The sequence below is a fragment of the Oncorhynchus keta genome, unplaced genomic scaffold, assembly GCF_023373465.1.
Source record: "Oncorhynchus keta strain PuntledgeMale-10-30-2019 unplaced genomic scaffold, Oket_V2 Un_contig_2511_pilon_pilon, whole genome shotgun sequence".
Lineage (NCBI taxonomy): Eukaryota > Metazoa > Chordata > Actinopteri > Salmoniformes > Salmonidae > Oncorhynchus > Oncorhynchus keta.
Genome location: NW_026284279.1, coordinates 82,719 through 110,000, shown reverse-complemented (window position 1 = coordinate 110,000; position 27,282 = coordinate 82,719). Strand labels below are relative to the sequence as shown.

General features: G+C 52.6%; 1 protein-coding gene across 1 annotated transcript in view; it reads left to right on the top strand.

The window, feature by feature from the left end:
* The window catches only part of LOC118379182 (intermembrane lipid transfer protein VPS13B), a 260,392-nt gene that overhangs the window by 194,898 nt on the left and 38,212 nt on the right, over nt 1-27,282 (top strand). Inside the window, 1 exon segment of the mRNA XM_052505923.1 lies at nt 24,295-24,479. Within this exon segment, the coding sequence (XP_052361883.1) occupies nt 24,295-24,479 (185 nt within the window).

Below are 27,282 nucleotides of genomic sequence, written 5' to 3'. Positions count from 1 at the left end.
CTGTGTGAGATCAATGACTGGCTGGAGTTTTAGACAGGGGAACGCAGGGATCGTGGATGGCTGACTGGCAGGAGTTTTAGGCAGGGGAACGCAGGGATCGTGGATGGCTGACTGGCTGGAGTTTTAGGCAGGGGAACGCAGGGATCGTGGATGGCTGACTGGCTGGAGTTATAGGCAGGGGAACGCAGGGATCGTGGATGGCTGACTGGCTGGAGTTTTAGGCAGGGGAACGCAGGGATCGTGGATGGCTGACTGGCTGGAGTTTTAGGCAGGGGAACGCAGGGATCGTGGATGGCTGACTGGCTGGAGTTTTAGACAGGGGAACGCAGGGATCGTGGATGGCTGACTGGCTGGAGTTTTAGGCAGGGGAACGCAGGGATCGTGGATGGCTGACTGGCTGGAGTTTTAGGCAGGGGAACGCAGGGATCGTGGATGGCTGACTGGCTGGAGTTTTAGGCAGGGGAACGCAGGGATCGTGGATGGCTGACTGGCTGGAGTTTTAGGCAGGGGAACGCAGGGATCGTGGATGGCTGACTGGCTGGAGTTTTAGGCAGGGGAACGCAGGGATCGTGGATGGCTGACTGGCTGGAGTTTTAGGCAGGGGAACGCAGGGATCTTAAGATATCTGTCAGGATTATTTCTGCCTCGTCTTCTTCATCTAGTTAATTGTAGCGTTGCTTCCCCCGACACGTTGGAAGTCGTAATATGTTGATGTTTGTCTTGGGAACGTCTTCAACACGTGGCGTTAAGTCCTCCTTGGAACATGTCATGTTCTGTTTGCTGAAATATGCAGCTCCTCCAAGCAGCTCCTCCAAGCAGCTCCTCCAAGCAGCTCCTCCAAGCAGCTCCTCCAAGCAGCTCCTCCAAGCAGCTCCTCCAAGCAGCTCCTCCAAGCAGCTCCTCCAAGCAGCTCCTCCAAGCAGCTCCTCCAAGCAGCCCGTCACTCCTTCTCTAGGAAATATGCAGCTCCGCCAAGCAGCTCCTCCAAGCAGCTCCTCAAAGCAGCTCCTCCAATCAGCCCGTCACTCCTTCTCTAGGAAATATGGAAAGGAAAGTGAAATCCCAGGCCGTGTGTTTTGGAGGGAAACTTAGCCGTGAGTAGGACACCACTAGGACACCACCAGGACACCACCACCAGGACACCACCACCAGGACACCACCAGGACACCACCACTAGGACACCACCACCAGGACACCACCACCAGGACACCACCACCAGGACACCACCAGGACACCACCACCAGGACACCACCACCAGGACACCACCACCAGGACACCACCAGGACACCACCACCACCAGGACACCACCACCAGGACACCACCACCATGACACCACCACTAGGACACCACCAGGACACCACCACCAGGACACCACCACTAGGACACCACCACTAGGACACCACCAGAACACCACCACCAGGACACCACCACCAGGACACCACCACTAGGACACCACCACTAGGACACCACCAGGACACCACCACCAGGACACCACCACCAGGACACCACCACCAGGACACCACCACTAGGACACCACCAGGACACCACCACCAGGACACCACCACCAGGACACCACCAGGACACCACCACCACCAGGACACCACCACCAGGACACCACCACCATGACACCACCACTAGGACACCACCAGGACACCACCAGGACACCACCACCAGGACACCACCACCACGACACCACCACCACGACACCACCACCAGGACACCACCACCAGGACACCACCACCAGGACACCACCACTAGGACACCACCACCAGGACACCACCACCACCAGGACACCACCACCAGGACACCACCACCAGGACACCACCACCAGGACACCACCACCAGGACACCACCACCAGGACACCACCAGGACACCACCACCAGGACACCACCACCAGGACACCATCAGGACACCATCACCAGGACACCACCACCACGACACCACCACCAGGACACCCCCACTAGGACACCACCACCAGGACATCACCACCACCAGGACACCACCACTAGGACACCACCACCAGGACACCACCACCAGGACAGCACCACTAGGACACCACCACCAGGACACCACCACCAGGACACCACCACCAGGACACCATCAGGACACCACCACCAGGACACCACCAGGACACCACCACCAGGACACCACCAGGACACCACCACCAGGACACCACCAGGACACCACCACCAGGACACCACCACCAGGACACCACCACCAGGACACCACCACTAGGACACCACCACCAGGACACCACCACCAGGACACCACCAGGACACTATCAGGACACCACCACCACGACACCACCACCAGGACACCATCAGGACACCACCACCACGACACCACCAGGACACCACCACCAGGACACCACCACCACGACACCACCACCAGGACACCACCACTAGGACACCACCACCAGGACACCACCACCACCAGGACACCACCACTAGGACACCACCACCAGGACACCACCAGGACACCACCACTACGACACCACCACCAGGACACCACCACCACCAGGACACCACCACCAGGACACCATCAGGACACCACCACCAGGACACCACCACCAGGACACCACCACCACCAGGACACCACCACCAGGACACCACCACCACCAGGACACCACCACCAGGACACCATTACACCACCACCAGGACACCACTACCAGGACACCATCAGGACACCACCACCAGGACACCACCACCACCAGGACACCACCACCAGGACACCACCACCAGGACACCACCACACCACCACCAGGACACCACCACCAGGACACCACCACTAGGACACCACCACCAGGACACCACCACTAGGACACCACCACTAGGACACCACCACCAGGACACCACCACTAGGACACCACCACCACCAGGACACCACCAGGACACCACCACCAGGACACCACCACCAGGACACCACCACCAGGACACCATCACCAGGACACCACCACCAGGACACCACCAGGACACCACCACCAGGACACCACCACCAGGACACCACCACCAGGACACCACCACCACCAGGACACCACCACCAGGACACCATTACACCACCACCAGGACACCACCACCAGGACACCACCACTAGGACACCACCACCAGGACACCACCACCAGGACACCACCAGGACACCACCACCAGGACACCACCACCAGGACACCACCACCACTAGGACACCACCACCAGGACACCACCAGGACACCACCACCAGGACACCACCACCAGGACACCACCACCAGGACACCACCACCAGGACACCACCACCAGGACACCACCACTAGGACACCACCACCAGGACACCACCAGGACACCACCACTAGGACACCACCACCAGGACACCACCAGGACACCACCACCAGGACACCACCACCAGGACACCACCACCAGGACACCACCACCAGGACACCACCACCAGGACACCACCACCAGGACACCACCACTAGGACACCACCACCAGGACACCACCAGGACACCACCACCAGGACACCACCACCAGGACACCACCACTAGGACACCACCACCAGGACACCACCACCAGGACACCACCACCAGGACACCACCACCAGGACACCACCACCAGGACACCACCACCAGGACACCACCACTAGGACACCACCACTAGGACACCACCAGGACACCACCACCAGGACACCACCACTAGGACACCACCACCAGGACACCACCACCAGGACACCATCAGGACACCACCACCAGGACACCAGGTTCCTCTCCTTCTCACCGCAGGACTCACACAGGTGGCCTGGGCATGTCATGTCAGTCAACGATGACACAGAGTAACTGGAAATATAATGATGTTAGAGCCATGAAAAGAGCCTCGTACCATAAAGCCCTGTCTCTAAAGGTCGTGACCCTGACTGAGGTCTTAATGACACGTGTCAACTGTTTCGTCCCAGCAGTAATGCATCTGTCTCTATAGACCTTTCTCTGTCTTGGGACCGCGGTAATTGTGTCTTGGCATCACCAGGGCTAATGTGTAAAAAGTGAGCGTTAGCCCTGGTTAGTGAGCGTTAGTGAGCGTTAGCCCTGGTTAAACAGTAAACTAGCCTAGCTAACCCCCACTCAAGTCAATGACGGTGAGGTTATTTGGTGGTTTCCATGGAGGGCCTATAGATAAATAGCCCGGTAGAGAACTGGTAGTTGTAATCAGGTAAACATGACTGAGTGGTTAGCTTCAACATCGTCACTCAGGAATTCTTATCATTCAGCAAAGACTCAGAGACGCTGTAGAGTGGCCTCAGAGATAAGCATTGTTCTAATAACCAACCAGCTAACTACCACTGAGTTACCAACCTGCTAACTACCACTGAGAGAGTAACCAACCAGCTACCTACCACTGAGAGAGTAACCAACCAGCTAACCACCACTGGGAGAGTAACCAACCAGCTAACTACCACTGAGAGAGTAACCAACCAGCTAACTACCACTGAGAGAGTAACCAACCAGCTAACTACCACTGAGTTACCAACCTGCTAACTACCACTGAGATAGTAACCAACCAGCTAACCACCACTGGGAGAGTAACCAACCAGCTAACTACCACTGAGAGAGTAACCAACCAGCTAACTACCACTGAGAGAGTAACCAACCAGCTAACTACCACTGAGTTACCAACCTGCTAACTACCACTGAGATAGTAACCAACCAGCTAACTACCACTGAGAGAGTAACCAACCAGCTAACCACCACTGAGAGAGTAACCAACCAGCTAACCACCACTAAGAGAGTAACCAACCAGCTAACTACCACTGAGAGAGTAACCAACCAGCTAACTACCACTGAGTTACCAACCTGCTAACTACCACTGAGAGAGTAACCAACCAGCTACCTACCACTGAGAGAGTAACCAACCAGCTAACCACCACTGGGAGAGTAACCAACCAGCTAACTACCACTGAGAGAGTAACCAACCAGCTAACTACCACTGAGAGAGTAACCAACCAGCTAACTACCACTGAGTTACCAACCTGCTAACTACCACTGAGATAGTAACCAACCAGCTAACTACCACTGAGATAGTAACCAAACAGCTAACCACCACTAAGAGAGTAACCAACCAGCTAACCACCACTGAGAGAGTAACCAACCAGCTAACCACCACTGGGAGAGTAACCAACCAGCTAACTACCACTGAGAGAGTAACCAACCAGCTAACTACCACTGAGAGAGTAACCAACCAGCTAACTACCACTGAGAGAGTAACCAACCAGCTAACCACCACTGAGAGAGTAACCAACCAGCTAACCACCACTGGGAGAGTAACCAACCAGCTAACTACCACTGAGAGAGCTAACCAACCAGCTAACTACCACTGAGAGAAACCAACCAGCTAACTACCACTGAGTTACCAACCTGCTAACTACCACTGAGAGAGTAACCAACCAGCTACCTACCACTGAGAGAGTAACCAACCAGCTAACCACCACTGGGAGAGTAACCAACCAGCTAACTACCACTGAGAGAGTAACCAACCAGCTAACTACCACTGAGTGAGTAACCAACCAGCTAACTACCACTAAGAGAGTAACCAGTAGCACAGCAATACCAGACAGTACCAGACAGTACCAGACAGCAGTACCAGACAACAGTACCAGAGCCGTACCAGACAGTACCAGACAGTACCAGACAGCAGTACCAGACAGCAGTACCAGACAGTAGTACCAGACAACAGTACCAGAGCCGTACCAGACAGCACCAAAGCCTACTTAATGTTTAATGAAAGGCAGCGTCTGGCCCTTCCGACTTCACCGAGACCCCGCCGAGACGACCAATTGGGACGGCTGTTAAACCTGTTAACCCTAATAAAATGGCTGCCTGTAAAATAAATGGAGGGGTTTAAGGGGATTGTGAGGGAAGTTGCCACCTGCATCAATCACACTGCTGGGTAGGAGGCTCGGTCACCTGACAGAAGCACATGGGTCTGGGTCTGGGGAGCTAGGTGGGGGCCTGGGGGCTGGGGAAGCTGGAGTTGGGGGAGCTGGGTCTTGGCCTGGGGGCTGGCTGGGCCTGGGGAGCTGGGTCTGGGGAGCTGGGTCTGGGGAAGCTGGAGTTGGGGAGCTAGCTGGGTGTTGGTCTGGGGAAGCTGGGGCTGGGTCTGGGGCCTGGGGAGCTGGGAAAGCTGGGGTTGGGGGAGCTGGGTCTTGGGCTGCGGAAGCTGGGTCTCGGCCTGGGGAGCTGGGGATGGGGAGCTAGGGTTGGGGGAGCTGGGTCTTGCGCTGGGGAAGCTGGGTCTGGGCCTGGGGAGTTAGGGCTGGGGGGGAGCTAGGTCTGGGGCTGGGGAGCTGGGGAGGGGGAGCTGGGGGCTGGAGGAGCTGGGGAAGCTAGGTCTGGGGGAGCTGGGGAGCTAGGTCTGGGCCTTGGGGAGCTAGGTCTGGGCCTTGGGGAGCTAGGTCTGGGCCTTGGGGAGCTAGGTCTGGGCCTTGGGGAGCTAGGTCTGGGGGAGCTAGGTCTGGGCCTTGGGGAGCTAGGTCTGGGCCTGGGGAGCTAGGTCTGGGCCTGGGGGAGCTAGGTCTGGGCCTTGGGGAGCTAGGTCTGGGGCTAGGTCTGGGGAGCTAGGTCTGGGCCTTGGGGAGCTAGGTCTGGGGAGCTAGGTCTGGGCCTGGGGGAGCTGGGGATGGGGGAGCTAGGTCTGGGCCTTGGGGAGCTAGGTCTGGGGGAGCTGGGTCTGGGGGAGCTGGGGATGGGGAGCTAGGTCTGGGGGAGCTGGGGATGGGGGAGCTAGGTCTGGGTCTGTTGGAGCTGGGGATGGGGGAGCTAGGTCTGGGGCTGGGGGAGCTAGGTCTGGGTCTGGGGGAGCTAGGTCTAGGGGAGCTAGGTCTGGGGCTGGGGGAGCTGGGTCTAGGGGAGCTGGGGATGGGTCTGGGGGAGCTAGGTCTGGGGCTGGGGAGCTGGGGATGGGGGAGCTAGGTCTGGACCTGGGGGAGCTAGGTCTGGCCTGGTAGGATAACAGTATCACCTGACTGACTGGTGGAGCTGGCCTGGTAGGATAACAGTATCACCTGACTGACTGGTGGAGCTGGCCTGGCCTGGTAGGATAACAGTATCACCTGACTGACTGGTGGAGCTGGCCTGGTAGGATAACAGTATCACCTGACTGACTGGTGGAGCTGGCCTGGTAGGATAACAGTATCACCTGACTGACTGGTGGAGCTGGCCTGGTAGGATAACAGTATCACCTGACTGACTGGTGGAGCTGGCCTGGTAGGATAACAGTATCACCTGACTGACTGGTGGAGCTGGCCTGGCCTGGTAGGATAACAGTATCACCTGACTGACTGGTGGAGCTGGCCTGGCCTGGTAGGATAACAGTATCACCTGACTGACTGGTGGAGCTGGCCTGGTAGGATAACAGTATCACCTGACTGACTGGTGGAGCTGGCCTGGTACGATAACAGTATCACCTGACTGACTGGTGGAGCTGGCCTGGTAGGATAACAGTATCACCTGACTGAGATGTGGTTGGATAGACCAGGTAGAGGACAGAGAGACCAGGTAGAGGACAGAGAGGCCAGGTAGAGGACAGAGAGACCAGGTAGAGGACAGAGAGATGTGGATAGACCAGGTAGAGGACAGAGAGACCAGGTAGAGGACAGAGAGACCAGGTAGAGGACAGAGAGACCAGGTAGAGGACAGAGAGACCAGGTAGAGGACGGAGAGACCAGGTAGAGGACAGAGAGACCAGGTAGAGGACAGAGAGACCAGGTAGAGGACAGAGAGACCAGGTAGAGGACAGAGAGACCAGGTAGAGGACAGAGAGACCAGGTAGAGGACAGAGAGACCAGGTAGAGGACAGAGAGACCAGGTAGAGGACAGAGAGACCAGGTAGAGGACAGAGAGACCAGGTAGAGGACAGAGAGACCAGGTAGAGGACAGAGAGACCAGGTAGAGGACAGGAGACCAGGTAGAGGAGACCAGGTAGAGGACAGAGAGACCAGGTAGAGGACAGAGAGACCAGGTAGAGGACAGAGAGACCAGGTAGAGGACAGGAGAGACCAGGTAGAGGACAGAGAGAGACCAGGTAGAGGACAGAGAGACCAGGTAGAGGACAGAGAGACCAGGTAGAGGACAGAGAGATGACCAGGTGGACAGAGAGATAGACCAGGTAGAGGACAGAGAGACCAGGTAGAGGACAGAGAGACCAGGTAGAGGACAGAGAGACCAGGTAGAGGACAGAGAGACCAGGTAGAGGACAGAGAGACCAGGTAGAGGACAGAGAGATGTGGATAGACCAGGTAGAGGACAGAGAGACCAGGTAGAGGACAGAGAGACCAGGTAGAGGACAGAGAGACCAGGTAGAGGACAGAGAGACCAGGTAGAGGACAGAGAGACCAGGTAGAGGACAGAGAGACCAGGTAGAGGACAGAGAGACCAGGTAGAGGACAGAGAGACCAGGTAGAGGACAGAGAGACCAGGTAGAGGACAGAGAGACCAGGTAGAGGACAGAGAGACCAGGTAGAGGACAGAGACCAGGTGTGGACAGAGAGACCAGGTAGAGGACAGAGAGACCAGGTAGAGGACAGAGAGACCAGGTAGAGGACAGGTAGAGGACAGACCAGGTAGAGGACAGAGAGACCAGGTAGAGGACAGAGAGACCAGGTAGAGGACAGAGAGACCAGGTAGAGGACAGAGAGACCAGGTAGAGGACAGAGACCAGGTAGAGGACAGAGAGACCAGGTAGAGGACAGAGAGGGTGTGGATAGACCAGGTAGAGGACAGAGAGGTGTGGATAGACCAGGTAGAGGAGCAGTCCATCTCGTCAGTGGAACAGAACAGAGCCATGAATCAGGTTCAGAGACGTTGGAGGAAACGGCAGAATATATTTTCTCATCAAAATAAAAAGGGAGAGTAAGAATTGGGCGTTGAAATAACTGTGTATTAAAACCTAGTTTACGATAGGAAGTGATGTCATTTTACAGTCCTCAGTCAGCACTGTAGTGCAGGAGGTTGAGTTCTGATCACGATGTGTCTGTATAGCATCATATTTTGTGTGGCCCAGTCTATACAGTATATAGTCGACCAGGTTAGTGGGGGGGGGGCTGCTGTTCCCTCCATCTGGTGAGAGGCAGAATGAGGCCGTTAGGATTTTATAGTTGACAGGGATCAATGGAGGTATTGAGAAGTCTACTGGACAGGAAATGCCGTCAGCGAATGAGGAGCTGGGTTTGCGTTGATTTACGTTTCAGTTAGTTCTGAGAAGCTGGGGCCTTTCTCCTCTCCTCTCCTTCTCCTCTCCTCCTTTCTCCTCTCCTCTCCTCTCCTCTCTCCTCTCATTTCCTCTCCTCTCCTCTCCTCCTCTCCCTCTCCTCTCCTCCCCTCCCTTCTCTCCCCTCCTCTCCTCTCCTTTCCTCCTCATTTCTCATCCCATCCTCTCATCTCCTCTCCTCTCCTTTCCTCTCCTCTCATCTCTCTCCTTTCCTCCTCCTCCTCTCCCCTCCCTCTCTCCTCTCCTCCTGTCTCCTTCCTCTCCCTATCCTCTCATCTCCCTCTCCCCTTTCCTCTCCCCTCCTCTCCTCTCCTCCTGTCTCTTCTCATCCCATCCTCTCATCTCCTCTCCTCTCCTCTCCTCTCCTCTCCTCTCCTCTCCTCTCTCTCCTCTCTCCTCTCCTCCTCCTCTCCTCTCCTCTCCTCTCCTCTCCTCTCCTCTCCTCTCCTCCTTCCTCTCTCTCTCTCCTCCCTCCTCTCCTCTCCTCTCCTCTCCTCTCTCTCTTCTCTTCTCTTCTCTTCTCTTCTCTCCTCTCCTCTCTCTTCTCTCCTCTCTCTCTCTCTCCTCTCCTCTCTCCTCTCCTCTCCTCTCCTCTCCTCTCTCCCCTTCCCTCCTGTCTCCTCTCCTCTCCCCTCCTGTCTCCTCTCTCTCCTCTCCTCTCCCCTCCTCTCTCCCTCTCTCCCTCTCCTCTCCTCTCCTCTCCTCTCCTCTCCTCTCCTCTCCCTCCTCTCCTCTCTCTCCTCCTCTCCTCTCCTCAGCCTCCCCATCATGGTCTGTGTTAGGGACTGGAACCATGGTCCCTCTGAAGGGAGTACAGCCTCCCCATCATGGTCTGTGTTAGGGACTGGAACCATGGTCCCTCTGAAGGGAGTACAGCCTCCCCATCATGGTCTGTGTCTGTGTTAGGGACTGGAACCATGGTCCCTCTGAAGGGAGTACAGCCTCCCCATCATGGTCTGTGTTAGGGACTGGAACCATGGTCCCTCTGAAGGGAGTACAGCCTCCCCATCATGGTCTGTGTTCATGGTCTGTGTCTGTGTTAGGGACTGGAACCATGGTCCCTCTGAAGGGAGTATAGCCTCCCCATCATGGTCTGTGTTAGGGACTGGAACCATGGTCCCTCTGAAGGGAGTACAGCCTCCCCATCATGGTCTGTGTCTGTGTTAGGGACTGGAACCATGGTCCCTCTGAAGGGAGTATAGCCTCCCCATCATGGTCTGTGTCCGTGTTAGGGACTGGAACCATGGTCCCTCTGAAGGGAGTACAGCCTCCCCATCATGGTCTGTGTCTGTGTTAGGGACTGGAACCATGGTCCCTCTGAAGGGAGTACAGCCTCCCCATCATGGTCTGTGTTAGGGACTGGAACCATGGTCCCTCTGAAGGGAGTATAGCCTCCCCATCATGGTCTGTGTCTGTGTTAGGGACTGGAACCATGGTCCCTCTGAAGGGAGTACAGCCTCCCCATCATGGTCTGTGTCCGTGTTAGGGACTGGAACCATGGTCCCTCTGAAGGGAGTACAGCCTCCCCATCATGGTCTGTGTTAGGGACTGGAACCATGGTCCCTCTGAAGGGAGTATAGCCTCCCCATCATGGTCTGTGTCTGTGTTAGGGACTGGAACCATGGTCCCTCTGAAGGGAGTACAGCCTCCCCATCATGGTCTGTGTTAGGGACTGGAACCATGGTCCCTCTGAAGGGAGTATAGCCTCCCATCATGGTCTGTGTCCGTGTTAGGGACTGGAACCATGGTCCCTCTGAAGGGAGTACAGCCTCCCCATCATGGTCTGTGTTAGGGACTGGAACCCATGGTCCCTCTGAAGGAGTATAGCCTCCCCATCATGGTCTGTGTCTGTGTTAGGGACTGGAACCATGGTCCCTCTGAAGGGAGTATAGCCTCCCCATCATGGTCTGTGTTAGGGACTGGACCCATGGTCCCTCTGAAGGGAGTACAGCCTCCCCATCATGGTCTGTGTTAGGGACTGGAACCATGGTCCCTCTGAAGGGAGTACAGCCTCCCCATCATGGTCTGTGTTAGGGACTGGAACCATGGTCCCTCTGAAGGGAGTACAGCCTCCCCATCATGGTCTGTGTCCGTGTTAGGGACTGGAACCATGGTCCCTCTGAAGGGAGTACAGCCTCCCCATCATGGTCTGTGTCCGTGTTAGGGACTGGAACCATGGTCCCTCTGAAGGGAGTACAGCCTCCCCATCATGGTCTGTGTTAGGGACTGGAACCATGGTCCCTCTGAAGGGAGTACAGCCTCCCCATCATGGTCTGTGTTAGGGACTGGAACCATGGTCCCTCTGAAGGGAGTACAGCCTCCCCATCATGGTCTGTGTCTGTGTTAGGGACTGGAACCATGGTCCCTCTGAAGGGAGTACAGCCTCCCCATCATGGTCTGTGTCTGTGTTAGGGACTGGAACCATGGTCCCTCTGAAGGGAGTACAGCCTCCCCATCATGGTCTGTGTTAGGGACTGGAACCATGGTCCCTCTGAAGGGAGTACAGCCTCCCCATCATGGTCTGTGTTAGGGACTGGAACCATGGTCCCTCTGAAGGGAGTACAGCCTCCCCATCATGGTCTGTGTTAGGGACTGGAACCATGGTCCCTCTGAAGGGAGTACAGCCTCCCCATCATGGTCTGTGTTAGGGACTGGAACCATGGTCCCTCTGAAGGGAGTACAGCCTCCCCATCATGGTCTGTGTTAGGGACTGGAACCATGGTCCCTCTGAAGGGAGTATAGCCTCCCCATCATGGTCTGTGTTAGGGACTGGAACCATGGTCCCTCTGAAGGGAGTACAGCCTCCCCATCATGGTCTGTGTCTGTGTTAGGGACTGGAACCATGGTCCCTCTGAAGGGAGTATAGCCTCCCCATCATGGTCTGTGTTAGGGACTGGAACCATGGTCCCTCTGAAGGAGTACAGCCTCCCCATCATGGTCTGTGTTGTGGGACTGGAACCATGGTCCCTCTGAAGGGAGTACAGCCTCCCCATCATGGTCTGTGTTAGGGACTGGAACCATGGTCCCTCTGAAGGGAGTACAGCCTCCCCATCATGGTCTGTGTTAGGGACTGGAACCATGGTCCCTCTGAAGGGAGTACAGCCTCCCCATCATGGTCTGTGTTAGGGACTGGAACCATGGTCCCTCTGAAGGGAGTACAGCCTCCCCATCATGGTCTGTGTCTGTGTTAGGGACTGGAACCATGGTCCCTCTGAAGGGAGTATAGCCTCCCCATCATGGTCTGTGTTAGGGACTGGAACCATGGTCCCTCTGAAGGGAGTACAGCCTCCCCATCATGGTCTGTGTCTGTGTTAGGGACTGGAACCATGGTCCCTCTGAAGGGAGTATAGCCTCCCCATCATGGTCTGTGTTAGGGACTGGAACCATGGTCCCTCTGAAGACACATCTAAAGAGGTAGCCAAACAGGAACTCTCTCTCCCTCCCAGTCACATCTCTGTCTCAGTCGTAAACCACCTCACATCTCTGCGACCCTCGACCCCAACACCCCAGCGTGTTTTCCCTTTTTATGCCTGACGCACCACGTCATGGTCATTTTCTCACCCAGCGCTGCTGCAGCTGTCTGCAGACTCTGATTAAAACATCTCCCGCGGTAATCCCTGTGTAATGAACCTCTCTCCTGAGAACGGGGGCTGCAGGGGCCTTCAGAGGGATCCAGATGGGTAGGAAGAGAGGAGGGGGAGGGAATGGTGGAGGAGGAGGGGTGTTAGGAGAGATGGGAGGAGAGGAGGGGAGGGAATGGTCTGTGTTAGGAGGAGGGAGGAGGAGATGGGAGGAGAGGAGGGGAGGAGGGGGAGGGGAGGAGAGGGGAGAGGTCTGTGGAGGGGGAGGGAATGGGGGGAGGGGGGGAGGAGGAGATGGGAGGAGAGGAGGGACTGAGAGAATGGGGGAGGAGGGGGGAGGAGGAGATGGGAGGAGAGGAGGAGGAGGAGGAGGAGGGGGAGGAACCAGGGGGAGGAGGAAGGGGGAGGGAGGGGGGTGGAGGAGGGAATGGGGGGAGGAGGAGGGGAGGAAGAGAGGAGGGGGAGGAGAGGGAATGGGGGAGGAGGGGGGAGGAGGAGGGGACTGGGGCCATGGCTTCAGAGGGATCCAGATGGTTAGGAAGAGAGGAGGGGGAGGGAATGGGAGGGGGAGGAGGGGAGGGGGAGAAGGGGGGAAGAGAGGGTAGGGGCCTGTCTTTGAAGAGTTAGGTCTGTTCAGGAATGATGATTTTGAGAAATGCATACTTCATACACCTCTGCCCCTGGTCCAACCACAAACCCCCAACCTCATGCTCCCTACACACAGACTCCTAGAAGTGAACAACTGGCCATAGTAGTGTTATGATGGATTTACCCAGAGTGACTTCCTGTTCGTCCATTCATCTCCAGATAGCTAGGTCAGACTACCACATAGTGACTTCCTGTTAGTCCATTCATCTCCAGATAGCTAGGTCAGACTACCACATAGTGACTTCCTGTTAGTCCATTCATCTCCAGATAGCTAGGTCAGACTACCACATAGTGACTTCCTGTTAGTCCATTCATCTCCAGATAGCTCGGTCAGACTACCACATAGTGACTTCCTGTTCGTCCATTCATCTCCAGATAGCTAGGTCAGACTACCACATAGTGACTTCCTGTTCGTCCATTCATCTCCAGATAGCTAGGTCAGACTACCACATAGTGACTTCCTGTTAGTCCATTCATCTCCAGATAGCTAGGTCAGACTACCACATAGTGACTTCCTGTTAGTCCCATTCATCTCCAGATAGCTAGGTCAGACTACCACATAGTGACTTCCTGTTCATCCCATTCATCTCCAGATAGCTAGGTCAGACTACCACATAGTGACTTCCTGTTAGTCCATTCATCTCCAGATAGCTAGGTCAGACTACCACATAGTGACTTCCTGTTCGTCCATTCATCTCCAGATAGCTCGGTCAGACTACCACATAGTGACTTCCTGTTGGTCCATTCATCTCCAGATAGCTCGGTCAGACTACCACATAGTGACTTCCTGTTAGTCCATTCATCTCCAGATAGCTCGGTCAGACTACCACATAGTGACTTCCTGTTAGTCCATTCATCTCCAGAATGATGTCTTTGATAGCTCTGGTCAGACTACCACATAGTGACTTCCTGTTCGTCCATTCATCTCCAGATAGCTAGGTCAGACTACCACATAGTGACTTCCTGTTAGTCCATTCATCTCCAGATAGCTAGGTCAGACTACCACATAGTGACTTCCTGTTAGTCCATTCATCTTCAGATAGCTAGGTCAGACTACCACATAGTGACTTCCTGTTAGTCCATTCATCTCCAGATAGCTAGGTCAGACTACCACATAGTGACTTCCTGTTAGTCCATTCATCTTCAGATAGCTAGGTCAGACTACCACATAGTGACTTCCTGTTCGTCCATTCATCTCCAGATAGCTAGGTCAGACTACCACATAGTGACTTCCTGTTAGTCCATTCATCTCCAGATAGCTAGGTCAGACTACCACATAGTGACTTCCTGTTAGTCCATTCATCTCCAGATAGCTAGGTCAGACTACCACATAGTGACTTCCTGTTAGTCCATTCATCTCCAGATAGCTAGGTCAGACTACCACATAGTGACTTCCTGTTCTTCCATTCATCTTCAGATAGCTTGGTCAGACTACCACATAGTGACTTCCTGTTAGTCCATTCATCTTCAGATAGCTAGGTCAGACTACCACATAGTGACTTCCTGTTAGTCCATTCATCTTCAGATAGCTAGGTCAGACTACCACATAGTGACTTCCTGTTCGTCCATTCATCTCCAGATAGCTAGGTCAGACTACCACATAGTGACTTCCTGTTCTTCCATTCATCTCCAGATAGCTAGGTCAGACTACCACATAGTGACTTCCTGTTAGTCCATTCATCTTCAGATAGCTAGGTCAGACTACCACATAGTGACTTCCTGTTCTTCCATTCATCTCCAGATAGCTAGGTCAGACTACCACATAGTGACTTCCTGTTAGTCCATTCATCTCCAGATAGCTAGGTCAGACTACCACATAGTGACTTCCTGTTCGTCCATTCATCTTCAGATAGCTAGGTCAGACTACCACATAGTGACTTCCTGTTTGCACTGGAGAGAGGAGGAACAATGCAACCCACATAATCTATTGAACAACAGGTGGGGTTGTATGGTATTGAACAGCAGGTGGGGTTGTATGGTATTGAACAACAGGTGGGGTTGTATGGTATTGAACAACAGGTGGGGTTGTATGGTATTGAACAACAGGTGGGGTTGTATGGTATTGAACAACAGGTGGGGTTGTATGGTATTGAACAGCAGGTGGGGTTGTATGGTATTGAACAACAGGTGGGGTTGTATGGTATTGAACAACAGGTGGGGTTGTATGGTATTGAACAGCAGGTGGGGTTGTATGGTATTGAACAACAGGTGGGTTGTATGGTATTGAACAACAGGTGGGGTTGTATGGTATTGAACAACAGGTGGGGTTGTATGGTATTGAACAGCAGGTGGGGTTGTATGGTATTGAACAACAGGTGGGGTTGTATGGTATTGAACAACAGGTGGGGTTGTATGGTATTGAACAGCAGGTGGGTTGTATGGTATTGAACAGCAGGTGGGGTTGTATGGTATTGAACAGCAGGTGGGGTTGTATGGTATTGAACAGCAGGTGGGGTTGTATGGTATTGAACAGCAGGTGGGGTTGTATGGTATTGAACAGCAGGTGGGGTTGTATGGTATTGAACAGCAGGTGGGGTTGTATGGTATTGAACAACAGGTGGGGTTGTATGGTATTGAACAACAGGTGGGGTTGTATGGTATTGAACAACAGGTGGGGTTGTATGGTATTGAACAGCAGGTGGGGTTGTATGGTATTGAACAGCAGGTGGGGTTGTATGGTATTGAACAGCAGGTGGGATTGTATGGTATTGAACAGCAGGTGGGGTTGTATGGTATTGAACAGCAGGTGGGGTTGTATGGTATTGAACAGCAGGTGGGGTTGTATGGTATTGAACAGCAGGTGGGGTTGTATGGTATTGAACAACAGGTGGGGTTGTATGGTATTGAACAGCAGGTGGGGTTGTATGGTATTGAACAACAGGTGGGGTTGTATGGTATTGAACAACAGGTGGGGTTGTATGGTATTGAACAGCAGGTGGGGTTGTATGGTATTGAACAGCAGGTGGGGTTGTATGGTATTGAACAGCAGGTGGGGTTGTATGGTATTGAACAGCAGGTGGGGTTGTATGGTATTGAACAGCAGGTGGGGTTGTATGGTATTGAACAGCAGGTGGGGTTGTATGGTATTGAACAGCAGGTGGGGTTGTATGGTATTGAACAGCAGGTGGGGTTGTATGGTATTGAACAGCAGGTGGGGTTGTATGGTATTGAACAGCAGGTGGGGTTGTATGGTAGTGAACAACAGGTGGGGTTGTATGGTATTGAACAACAGGTGGGGTTGTATGGTATTGAACAGCAGGTGGGGTTGTATGGTATTGAACAACAGGTGGGGTTGTATGGTATTGAACAGCAGGTGGGGTTGTATGGTATTGAACAGCAGGTGGGGTTGTATGGTATTGAACAACAGGTGGGGTTGTATGGTATTGAACAGCAGGTGGGGTTGTATGGTATTGAACAACAGGTGGGGTTGTATGGTATTGAACAACAGGTGGGGTTGTATGGTATTGAACAGCAGGTGGGGTTGTATGGTATTGAACAGCAGGTGGGGTTGTATGGTATTGAACAGCAGGTGGGGTTGTATGGTATTGAACAGCAGGTGGGGTTGTATGGTATTGAACAGCAGGTGGGGTTGTATGGTATTGAACAGCAGGTGGGGTTGTATGGTATTGAACAGCAGGTGGGGTTGTATGGTATTGAACAGCAGGTGGGGTTGTATGGTATTGAACAGCAGGTGGGGTTGTATGGTATTGAACAACAGGTGGGGTTGTATGGTATTGAACAGCAGGTGGGGTTGTATGGTATTGAACAGCAGGTGGGGTTGTATGGTATTGAACAACAGGTGGGGTTGTATGGTATTGAACAGCAGGTGGGGTTGTATGGTATTGAACAGCAGGTGGGGTTGTATGGTATTGAACAACAGGTGGGGTTGTATGGTATTGAACAGCAGGTGGGGTTGTATGGTATTGAACAACAGGTGGGGTTGTATGGTATTGAACAGCAGGTGGGGTTGTATGGTATTGAACAGCAGGTGGGGTTGTATGGTATTGAACAGCAGGTGGGGTTGTATGGTATTGAACAACAGGTGGGGTTGTATGGTATTGAACAACAGGTGGGGTTGTATGGTATTGAACAGCAGGTGGGGTTGTATGGTATTGAACAGCAGGTGGGGTTGTATGGTATTGAACAGCAGGTGGGGTTGTATGGTATTGAACAACAGGTGGGGTTGTATGGTATAACAACAGGTGGGGTTGTATGGTATTGAACAGCAGGTGGGGTTGTATGGTATTGAACAGCAGGTGGGGTTGTATGGTATTGAACAGCAGGTGGGGTTGTATGGTATGAACAGCAGGTGGGGTTGTATGGTAAACAGCAGGTGGGGTTGTATGGTATTGAACAACAGGTGGGGTTGTATGGTATTGAACAACAGGTGGGGTTGTATGGTATTGAACAGCAGGTGGGTTGTATGGTATTGAACAACAGGTGGGGTTGTATGGTATTGAACAGCAGGTGGGGTTGTATGGTATTGAACAGCAGGTGGGGTTGTATGGTATTGAACAGCAGGTGGGGTTGTATGGTATTGAACAGCAGGTGGGGTTGTATGGTATTGAACAACAGGTGGGGTTGTATGGTATTGAACAGCAGGTGGGGTTGTATGGTATTGAACAGCAGGTGGGGTTGTATGGTATTGAACAGCAGGTGGGGTTGTATGGTATTGAACAACAGGTGGGGTTGTATGGTATTGAACAACAGGTGGGGTTGTATGGTATTGAACAACAGGTGGGGTTGTATGGTATTGAACAGCAGGTGGGGTTGTATGGTATTGAACAGCAGGTGGGGTTGTATGGTATTGAACAACAGGTGGGGTTGTATGGTATTGAACAGCAGGTGGGGTTGTATGGTATTGAACAGCAGGTGGGGTTGTATGGTATTGAACAACAGGTGGGGTTGTATGGTATTGAACAACAGGTGGGGTTGTATGGTATTGAACAACAGGTGGGGTTGTATGGTATTGAACAACAGGTGGGGTTGTATGGTATTGAACAACAGGTGGGGTTGTATGGTATTGAACAACAGGTGGGGTTGTATGGTATTGAACAACAGGTGGGGTTGTATGGTATTGAACAACAGGTGGGGTTGTATGGTATTGAACAACAGGTGGGGTTGTATGGTATTGAACAACAGGTGGGGTTGTATGGTATTGAACAACAGGTGGGGTTGTATGGTATTGAACAGCAGGTGGGGTTGTATGGTATTGAACAACAGGTGGGGTTGTATGGTAGTGAACAACAGGTGGGGTTGTATGGTATTGAACAGCAGGTGGGGTTGTATGGTATTGAACAGCAGGTGGGGTTGTATGGTATTGAACAGCAGGTGGGGTTGTATGGTATTGAACAACAGGTGGGGTTGTATGGTATTGAACAGCAGGTGGGGTTGTATGGTATTGAACAACAGGTGGGGTTGTATGGTATTGAACAGCAGGTGGGGTTGTATGGTATTGAACAGCAGGTGGGGTTGTATGGTATTGAACAGCAGGTGGGGTTGTATGGTATTGAACAACAGGTGGGGTTGTATGGTATTGAACAGCAGGTGGGGTTGTATGGTATTGAACAGCAGGTGGGGTTGTATGGTATTGAACAGCAGGTGGGGTTGTATGGTAGTGAACAGCAGGTGGGGTTGTATGGTATTGAACAGCAGGTGGGGTTGTATGGTATTGAACAGCAGGTGGGGTTGTATGGTATTGAACAGCAGGTGGGGTTGTATGGTATTGAACAGCAGGTGGGGTTGTATGGTATTGAACAACAGGTGGGGTTGTATGGTAGTGAACAGCAGGTGGGGTTGTATGGTATTGAACAGCAGGTGGGGTTGTATGGTATTGAACAGCAGGTGGGGTTGTATGGTATTGAACAGCAGGTGGGGTTGTATGGTAGTGAACAACAGGTGGGGTTGTATGGTAGTGAACAGCAGGTGGGGTTGTATGGTAGTGAACAACAGGTGGGGTTGTATGGTATTGAACAACAGGTGGGGTTGTATGGTATTGAACAGCAGGTGGGGTTGTATGGTAGTGAACAACAGGTGGGGTTGTATGGTAGTGAACAACAGGTGGGGTTGTATGGTATTGAACAGCAGGTGGGGTTGTATGGTAGTGAACAACAGGTGGGGTTGTATGGTATTGAACAGCAGGTGGGGTTGTATGGTATTGAACAACAGGTGGGGTTGTATGGTATTGAACAGCAGGTGGGGTTGTATGGTATTGAACAGCAGGTGGGGTTGTATGGTATTGAACAGCAGGTGGGGTTGTATGGTATTGAACAACAGGTGGGGTTGTATGGTATTGAACAACAGGTGGGGTTGTATGGTATTGAACAACAGGTGGGGTTGTATGGTATTGAACAGCAGGTGGGGTTGTATGGTATTGAACAGCAGGTGGGGTTGTATGGTATTGAACAGCAGGTGGGGTTGTATGGTATTGAACAGCAGGTGGGGTTGTATGGTATTGAACAACAGGTGGGGTTGTATGGTATTGAACAGCAGGTGGGGTTGTATGGTATTGAACAACAGGTGGGGTTGTATGGTATTGAACAGCAGGTGGGGTTGTATGGTATTGAACAGCAGGTGGGGTTGTATGGTATTGAACAGCAGGTGGGGTTGTATGGTATTGAACAACAGGTGGGGTTGTATGGTATTGAACAGCAGGTGGGGTTGTATGGTAGTGAACAGCAGGTGGGGTTGTATGGTATTGAACAGCAGGTGGGGTTGTATGGTATTGAACAGCAGGTGGGGTTGTATGGTATTGAACAGCAGGTGGGGTTGTATGGTAGTGAACAACAGGTGGGGTTGTATGGTATTGAACAGCAGGTGGGGTTGTATGGTAGTGAACAACAGGTGGGGTTGTATGGTATTGAACAACAGGTGGGGTTGTATGGTATTGAACAGCAGGTGGGGTTGTATGGTAGTGAACAACAGGTGGGGTTGTATGGTATTGAACAGCAGGTGGGGTTGTATGGTAGTGAACAACAGGTGGGGTTGTATGGTATTGAACAACAGGTGGGGTTGTATGGTATTGAACAGCAGGTGGGGTTGTATGGTATTGAACAACAGGTGGGGTTGTATGGTATTGAACAGCAGGTGGGGTTGTATGGTATTGAACAACAGGTGGGGTTGTATGGTATTGAACAACAGGTGGGGTTGTATGGTATTGAACAGCAGGTGGGGTTGTATGGTATTGAACAGCAGGTGGGGTTGTATGGTAGTGAACAACAGGTGGGGTTGTATGGTAGTGAACAGCAGGTGGGGTTGTATGGTATTGAACAGCAGGTGGGGTTGTATGGTATTGAACAACAGGTGGGGTTGTATGGTATTGAACAACAGGTGGGGTTGTATGGTATTGAACAGCAGGTGGGGTTGTATGGTATTGAACAGCAGGTGGGGTTGTATGGTATTGAACAGCAGGTGGGGTTGTATGGTATTGAACAGCAGGTGGGGTTGTATGGTATTGAACAACAGGTGGGGTTGTATGGTATTGAACAACAGGTGGGGTTGTATGGTATTGAACAACAGGTGGGGTTGTATGGTATTGAACAACAGGTGGGGTTGTATGGTATTGAACAACAGGTGGGGTTGTATGGTATTGAACAGCAGGTGGGGTTGTATGGTATTGAACAACAGGTGGGGTTGTATGGTATTGAACAGCAGGTGGGGTTGTATGGTATTGAACAACAGGTGGGGTTGTATGGTGAACAACAGGTATTGAACAGCAGGTGGGGTTGTATGGTATTGAACAGCAGGTGGGGTTGTATGGTATTGAACAGCAGGTGGGGTTGTATGGTATTGAACAGCAGGTGGGGTTGTATGGTATTGAACAACAGGTGGGGTTGTATGGTATTGAACAACAGGTGGGGTTGTATGGTATTGAACAGCAGTGGGGTTGTATGGTATTGAACAGCAGGTGGGGTTGTATGGTATTGAACAACAGGTGGGGTTGTATGGTATTGAACAGCAGGTGGGGTTGTATGGTATTGAACAACAGGTGGGGTTGTATGGTATTGAACAGCAGGTGGGGTTGTATGGTATTGAACAGCAGGTGGGGTTGTATGGTATTGAACAGCAGGTGGGGTTGTATGGTATTGAACAGCAGGTGGGGTTGTATGGTATTGAACAGCAGGTGGGGGTATTGAACAACAGGTGGGGTTGTATGGTATGAACAGCAGGTGGGGTTGTATGGTAGTGAACAGCAGGTGGGGTTGTATGGTATTGAACAGCAGGTGGGGTTTATGGTATTGAACAGCAGGTGGGGTTGTATGGTATTGAACCAGGTGGGGTTGTATGGTATTGAACAGCAGGTGGGTTGTATGGTATTGAACAGCAGGTGGGTCCCAGCAGGTGGGGGTTGTATGGTCCCCTAAAACTTGCTGTTTTCCTCAGGAATAATTGATTTCACTGATTTTGTTTTTTCCAATGAGTCAAATAGGGTTTCCTCCTCCTACCTCCCCTCTCTCCTCCTACCTCCCCTCCTCCCCCTCCTCTCCTCCTACCTCCCTCCTCCCCCTCCTCTCCTCCTACCTCCCCTCCTCCCCTCCCCTCCTCTCCTCCTACCTCCCCTCCTCTCCTCCTACCTCCTCCTCCCTCCCCCCATCTCCTCCTCCTCTCCTCCCAACTCCCCCCCCTCTCCTCCTCCCATCTCCTCCCTCCCCATCTCCTCCTCTCCTCTCCTCCCCATTGAACTCCCCCCATCTCCTTCCCCTCTCCCTCCTCTCCTCCTAGTCCCCAGCATGTGAAACCTCCTAGCAGGTCTCTATCCTCCAGCTGCTCCTCCTAGATTCTTTCAATCATGGAAAGGTGCTGATTTTAAAAGAATGAACGGCTGTGTTGGAGAGGGAGGAGGGGGGGAGGGAGGAACCCCTGTTCTGTCTGGTTCCCTGTTATGAGGACAGGATGTAGACTAGTTCTGCCTGGTTCCTCTCTCTCTCTGTCTCTCTCCCTCTCTCTGTCTCTCCTCTCCCTCTCTCTCTCTCTCTCTCTCTCTCTCTCTCTCTCTCTCCTCTCTCTCTCTCTCTCTCTCTCTCTCTGTCTCTCTCTCTGTCTCTCTGTCTCTCTCTCTGTCTCTCTCCCTCTTCACAGTCCCAAGTCTCCTCTCCTCTCCTTCCCAGTCCCAAGTCTCCTCTCCCCTCCCTTCCCAGTCCCAAGTCTCCTCTCCTTCCCAGTCCCAAGTCTCCTCTCTCTCCCTTCCCAGTCCCAAGTCTCCTCTCCTCTCCCTTCCCAGTCCCAAGTCTCCTCTCCTCTCCCTTCCCAGTCCCAAGTCTCCTCTCCTTCTCCCTCCCAGTCCCTCTCCTCTCCTCTCCCTTCCCAGTCCCCAGTCTCCTCTCCTCTCCCTTCCCAGTCCCAAGTCTCCTCTCCTCTCCTCTCTCCTTCCCAGTCCCAAGTCTCCTCTCCTCTCCCTCCTTCCCAGTCCCAAGTCTCCTCTCCTCTCTCTTCCCAGTCCCAAGTCTCCTCTCCTCTCCCTTCCCAGTCCCAAGTCTCCTCTCCTCTCCTTCCCAGTCCCAAGTCTCCTCTCCTTCCCAGTCCCAAGTCTCCTCCTCCTCTCCTCTCTCTCCCAGTCCCAAGTCTCCTCTCCTCTCTCTTCCCAGTCCCAAGTCTCCTCTCCTCTCCCTTCCCAGTCCCAAGTCTCCTCTCCTCTCTCTTCCCAGTCCCAAGTCTCCTCTCCCCTTCCCAGTCCCAAGTCTCCTCTCCTCTCCCTTCCCAGTCCCAAGTCTCCTCTCCTCTCCCTTCCCAGTCCCAAGTCTCCTCTCCTCTCCTCTCCCTTCCCAGTCCCAAGTCTCCCCTCCTCTCCTCTCCCTTCCCAGTCCCAAGTCTCCTCTCCTCTCCCTTCCCAGTCCCAAGTCTCCTCTCCTCTCCTCCCAAGTCTCCTTCCCAGTCCCAAGTCTCCTCTCCTCTCCCTTCCCAGTCCCAAGTCTCCTCTCCTCTCCTTCCCAGTTCCAAGTCTCCTCTCCTCTCCCTTCACAGTCCCAAGTCTCCTCTCCTCTCCCTTCCCAGTCCCAAGTCTCCTCTCCCTTCCCAGTCCCAAGTCTCCTCTCCTCTCCCTTCCCAGTCCCAAGTCTCCTCTCCTCTCCTCTCCCTTCCCAGTCCCAAGTCTCCTCTCCCTTCCCAGTCCCAAGTCTCCTCTCCTCTCCCTTCCCAGTCCCAAGTCTCCTCTCCTCTCCCTTCCCAGTCCCAAGTCTCCTCTCCTCTCCCTTCCCAGTCCCAAGTCTCCTCTCCTCTCCCTTCCCAGTCCCAAGTCTCCTCTCCTCTCCTTCCCAGTCCCAAGTCTCCTCTCCTCTCCCTTCCCAGTCCCAAGTCTCCTCTCCCTTCCCAGTCCCAAGTCTCCTCTCCCTTCCCAGTCCCACGTCTCCTCTCCTCTCCCTTCCCAGTTCCACGTCTCCTCTCCTCTCCCTTCCCAGTCCCAAGTCTCCTCTCCTCTCCCTTCCCAGTCCCAAGTCTCCTCTCCTCTCCCCTTCCCAGTCCCAAGTCTCCTCTCCTCTCCCTTCCCAGTCCCAAGTCTCCTCTCCTCTCCCTTCCCAGTCCCAAGTCTCCTCTCCCTTCCCAGTCCCAAGTCTCCTCTCCTTCCCAGTCCCACGTCTCCTCTCCTCTCCCTTCCCAGTCCCAACTCTCCTCCTCTCCTCTCCTCTCCTCCTCTCCTCTCCTCTCCCTTCCCAGTCCCAAGTCTCCTCTCCTCTCCTCTCCTTTCCCAGTCCCAAGTCTCCTCTCCTCTCCTCTCCTCTCCTCTCCTCTCCTCTCCTCTCCTCTCCCTTCCCAGTCCCAGGCACTCTTCTAACCCATCACTCTCTCTTCTCCTCTCTTCTCTTTCTCTCTCTCCTCCTCTCTTCTCTTTCTCTCTCTCCCCAGGACAAAGCGCTCGTCAGTCCTGATGACAGAGTGTATTTTTGAGCTGCCCAACTTCACGGTGCAGGCCACGCGTCCCCAGATCCTGCTCCTTCAGGCCATGCTGCAGAGCTGGACACACAGCCTGGGAGACGGCTCCTTCCCTGGGGTCAACGAGGCCCTGCTCAGCCATGTCTACACAACACCAGGTAACTGTTATTCCCACTGTGGTTCATGTCCTCCGAGGGCTGCTCCTTCTCCTACTTCTTCCTACTGGTACACCTGCTCCGCACGCACGCACGCACACACGCACGCACACACGCACGCACGCACGCACGCACACACACACACACACACACACACACACACACACACACACACACACACACACACACACACACACACACACACACACACACACACACACACACACACACACACACAGACACAGACACAGAGAGGAAGGGGGATCATGTTGGGACTACACCTAGGCAGTGAGAGTGATTTAGTGCCATTAGTCCTCATGTCTAGTAGGAGTAACAGATTACTACATCACCTGTCTGTAAAACCCACATTACAGTGTTATTCATCAAAACAGTATCACATAAAACCTGACACTCATAAATACTGTTGTTCCTAGTTCAGCTGGTTCTGCTATAACCCACACCATAGATGGACCAGCTGGTTCTGGTATAACCCACCAACCAGATATGGACCATCTAGATCAGCATTCTGGTATAACAGCTGGTTCCTGGTATAACCCACCAACCAGATGGATGGACCACCAACTAGATATGGACCATCTAGTTCAGCTGGTTCTGGTTCTGGTATAACCCACCAACTAGATATGGACCATCTAGTTCAGCTGGTTCTGGTATAACCCACCAACCAGATATGGACCAGCATCTAGTTCTAGATATGGACCATCTAGTTCAGCTGGTTCTGGTATAACCCACCAACTAGATATGGTTCAGCTGGTTCTGGTATAACCACCAACTAGATATGGACCATCTAGTTCAGCTGGTTCTGGTATAACCCACCAACCAGATATGGACCATCTAGATCAGCTGGTTCTGGTATAACCCAGATATGGACCAGCTGGTTCAGTTCAGCTGGTTCTGGTATAACCCAAACCAGATATGGACCAGCTGGTTCCAGATATGGACCATCTAGTTCAGCTGGTTCTGGTATAACCCACCAGCTGGTTCTGGTATAACCCACCAACTAGATATGGACCATCTAGATCAGCTGGTTCTGGTATAACTGATATGGACCAGCTGGTTCTGGTATAACCCAACCAGATATGGACCATCTAGTTCAGCTGGTTCTGGTATAACCCACCAACCAGATATGGACCAGCTGGTTCTGGTATAACCCACCAACTAGATATGGACCATCTAGTTCAGCTGGTTCTGGTATAACCCACCAACCAGATATGGACCAGCTGGTTCTGGTATAACCCACCAACCAGATATGGACCATCTAGTTCAGCTGGTTCTGGTTTAACCCACCAACTAGATATGGACCAGCTGGTTCTCCCACCAACTAGATATGGACCAGCTGGTTCTGGTATAACCCACCAACTAGATATGGACCATCTAGATCAACTGGTTCTGTTATAACCCATCTAGATATGGACCAGCTGGTGGTTCTGCTATAACCCACCAACCAGATATGGACCATCTAGTTCAGCTGGTTCTGGTATAACCCACCAACCAGATATGGACCATCTAGTTCAGCTGGTTCTGGTATAACCCACCAACCAGATATGGACCATCTAGTTCACCTGGTATCCCACCAAATCTGGTATGGACCAGCTGGTTCTGGTATAACCCACCAACTAGATATGGACCACTGGTATAACCCACCAACTAGATATGGACCATCTAGATCAGCTGGTTCTGGTATAACAGTTACACACCATCCAGATATGGACCATCTAGATCAGCTGGTTCTGGGTATAACAGTTACACACCATCCAGATATGGACCATCTAGATCAGCTGGTTCGGGTATAACAGTTACACACCATCCAGATATGGACCATCTAGATCAGCAGGTTCTGTTGTAACAGTAACACACCATCCAGATATGGACCATCTAGATCAGCAGGTTCTGGTATAACCCACCATCGAGATATGGACCATCTAGATCAGCTGGTTCTGGTATAACCCACCATCCAGATATGGACCATCTAGATCAGCAGGTTCGGGTATAACACACCATCCAGATATGGACCATCTAGATCAGCTGGTTCTGGTATAACCCACCAACTAGATATTGACCATCTAGATCAGCAGGTTCTGTTGTAACAGTTACACACCATCCAGATATGGACCATCTAGATCAGCAGGTTCTGGTATAACAGTAACACACCATCCAGATATGGACCGTCTAGATCAGCTGGTTCTGTTGTAACAGTTACACACCATCCAGATATGGACCATCTAGATCAGCAGGTTCTGTTGTAACAGTAACACACCATCCAGATATGGACCATCTAGATCAGCAGGTTCTGTTGTAACAGTAACACACCATCCAGATATGGACCATCTAGATCAGCTGGTTCTGGTACAACCCACCATCCAGATATGGACCATCTAGATCAGCTGGTTCTGGTATAACCCACCATCCAGATATGGACCATCTAGATCAGCAGGTTCGGGTATAACACACCATCCAGATATGGACCATCTAGATCAGCTGGTTCTGGTATAACAGTTACACACCATCCAGATATGGACCATCTAGATCAGCTGGTTCTGGTATAACAGTAACACACCATCCAGATATGGACCATCTAGATCAGCAGGTTCTGTTGTAACAGTTACACACCATCCAGATATGGACCATCTAGATCAGCTGGTTCTGGTACAACCCACCATCCAGATATGGACCATCTAGATCAGCTGGTTCTGGTATAACCCACCATCCAGATATGGACCATCTAGATCAGCTGGTTCTGGTATAACAGTTACACACCATCCAGATATGGACCATCTAGATCAGCTGG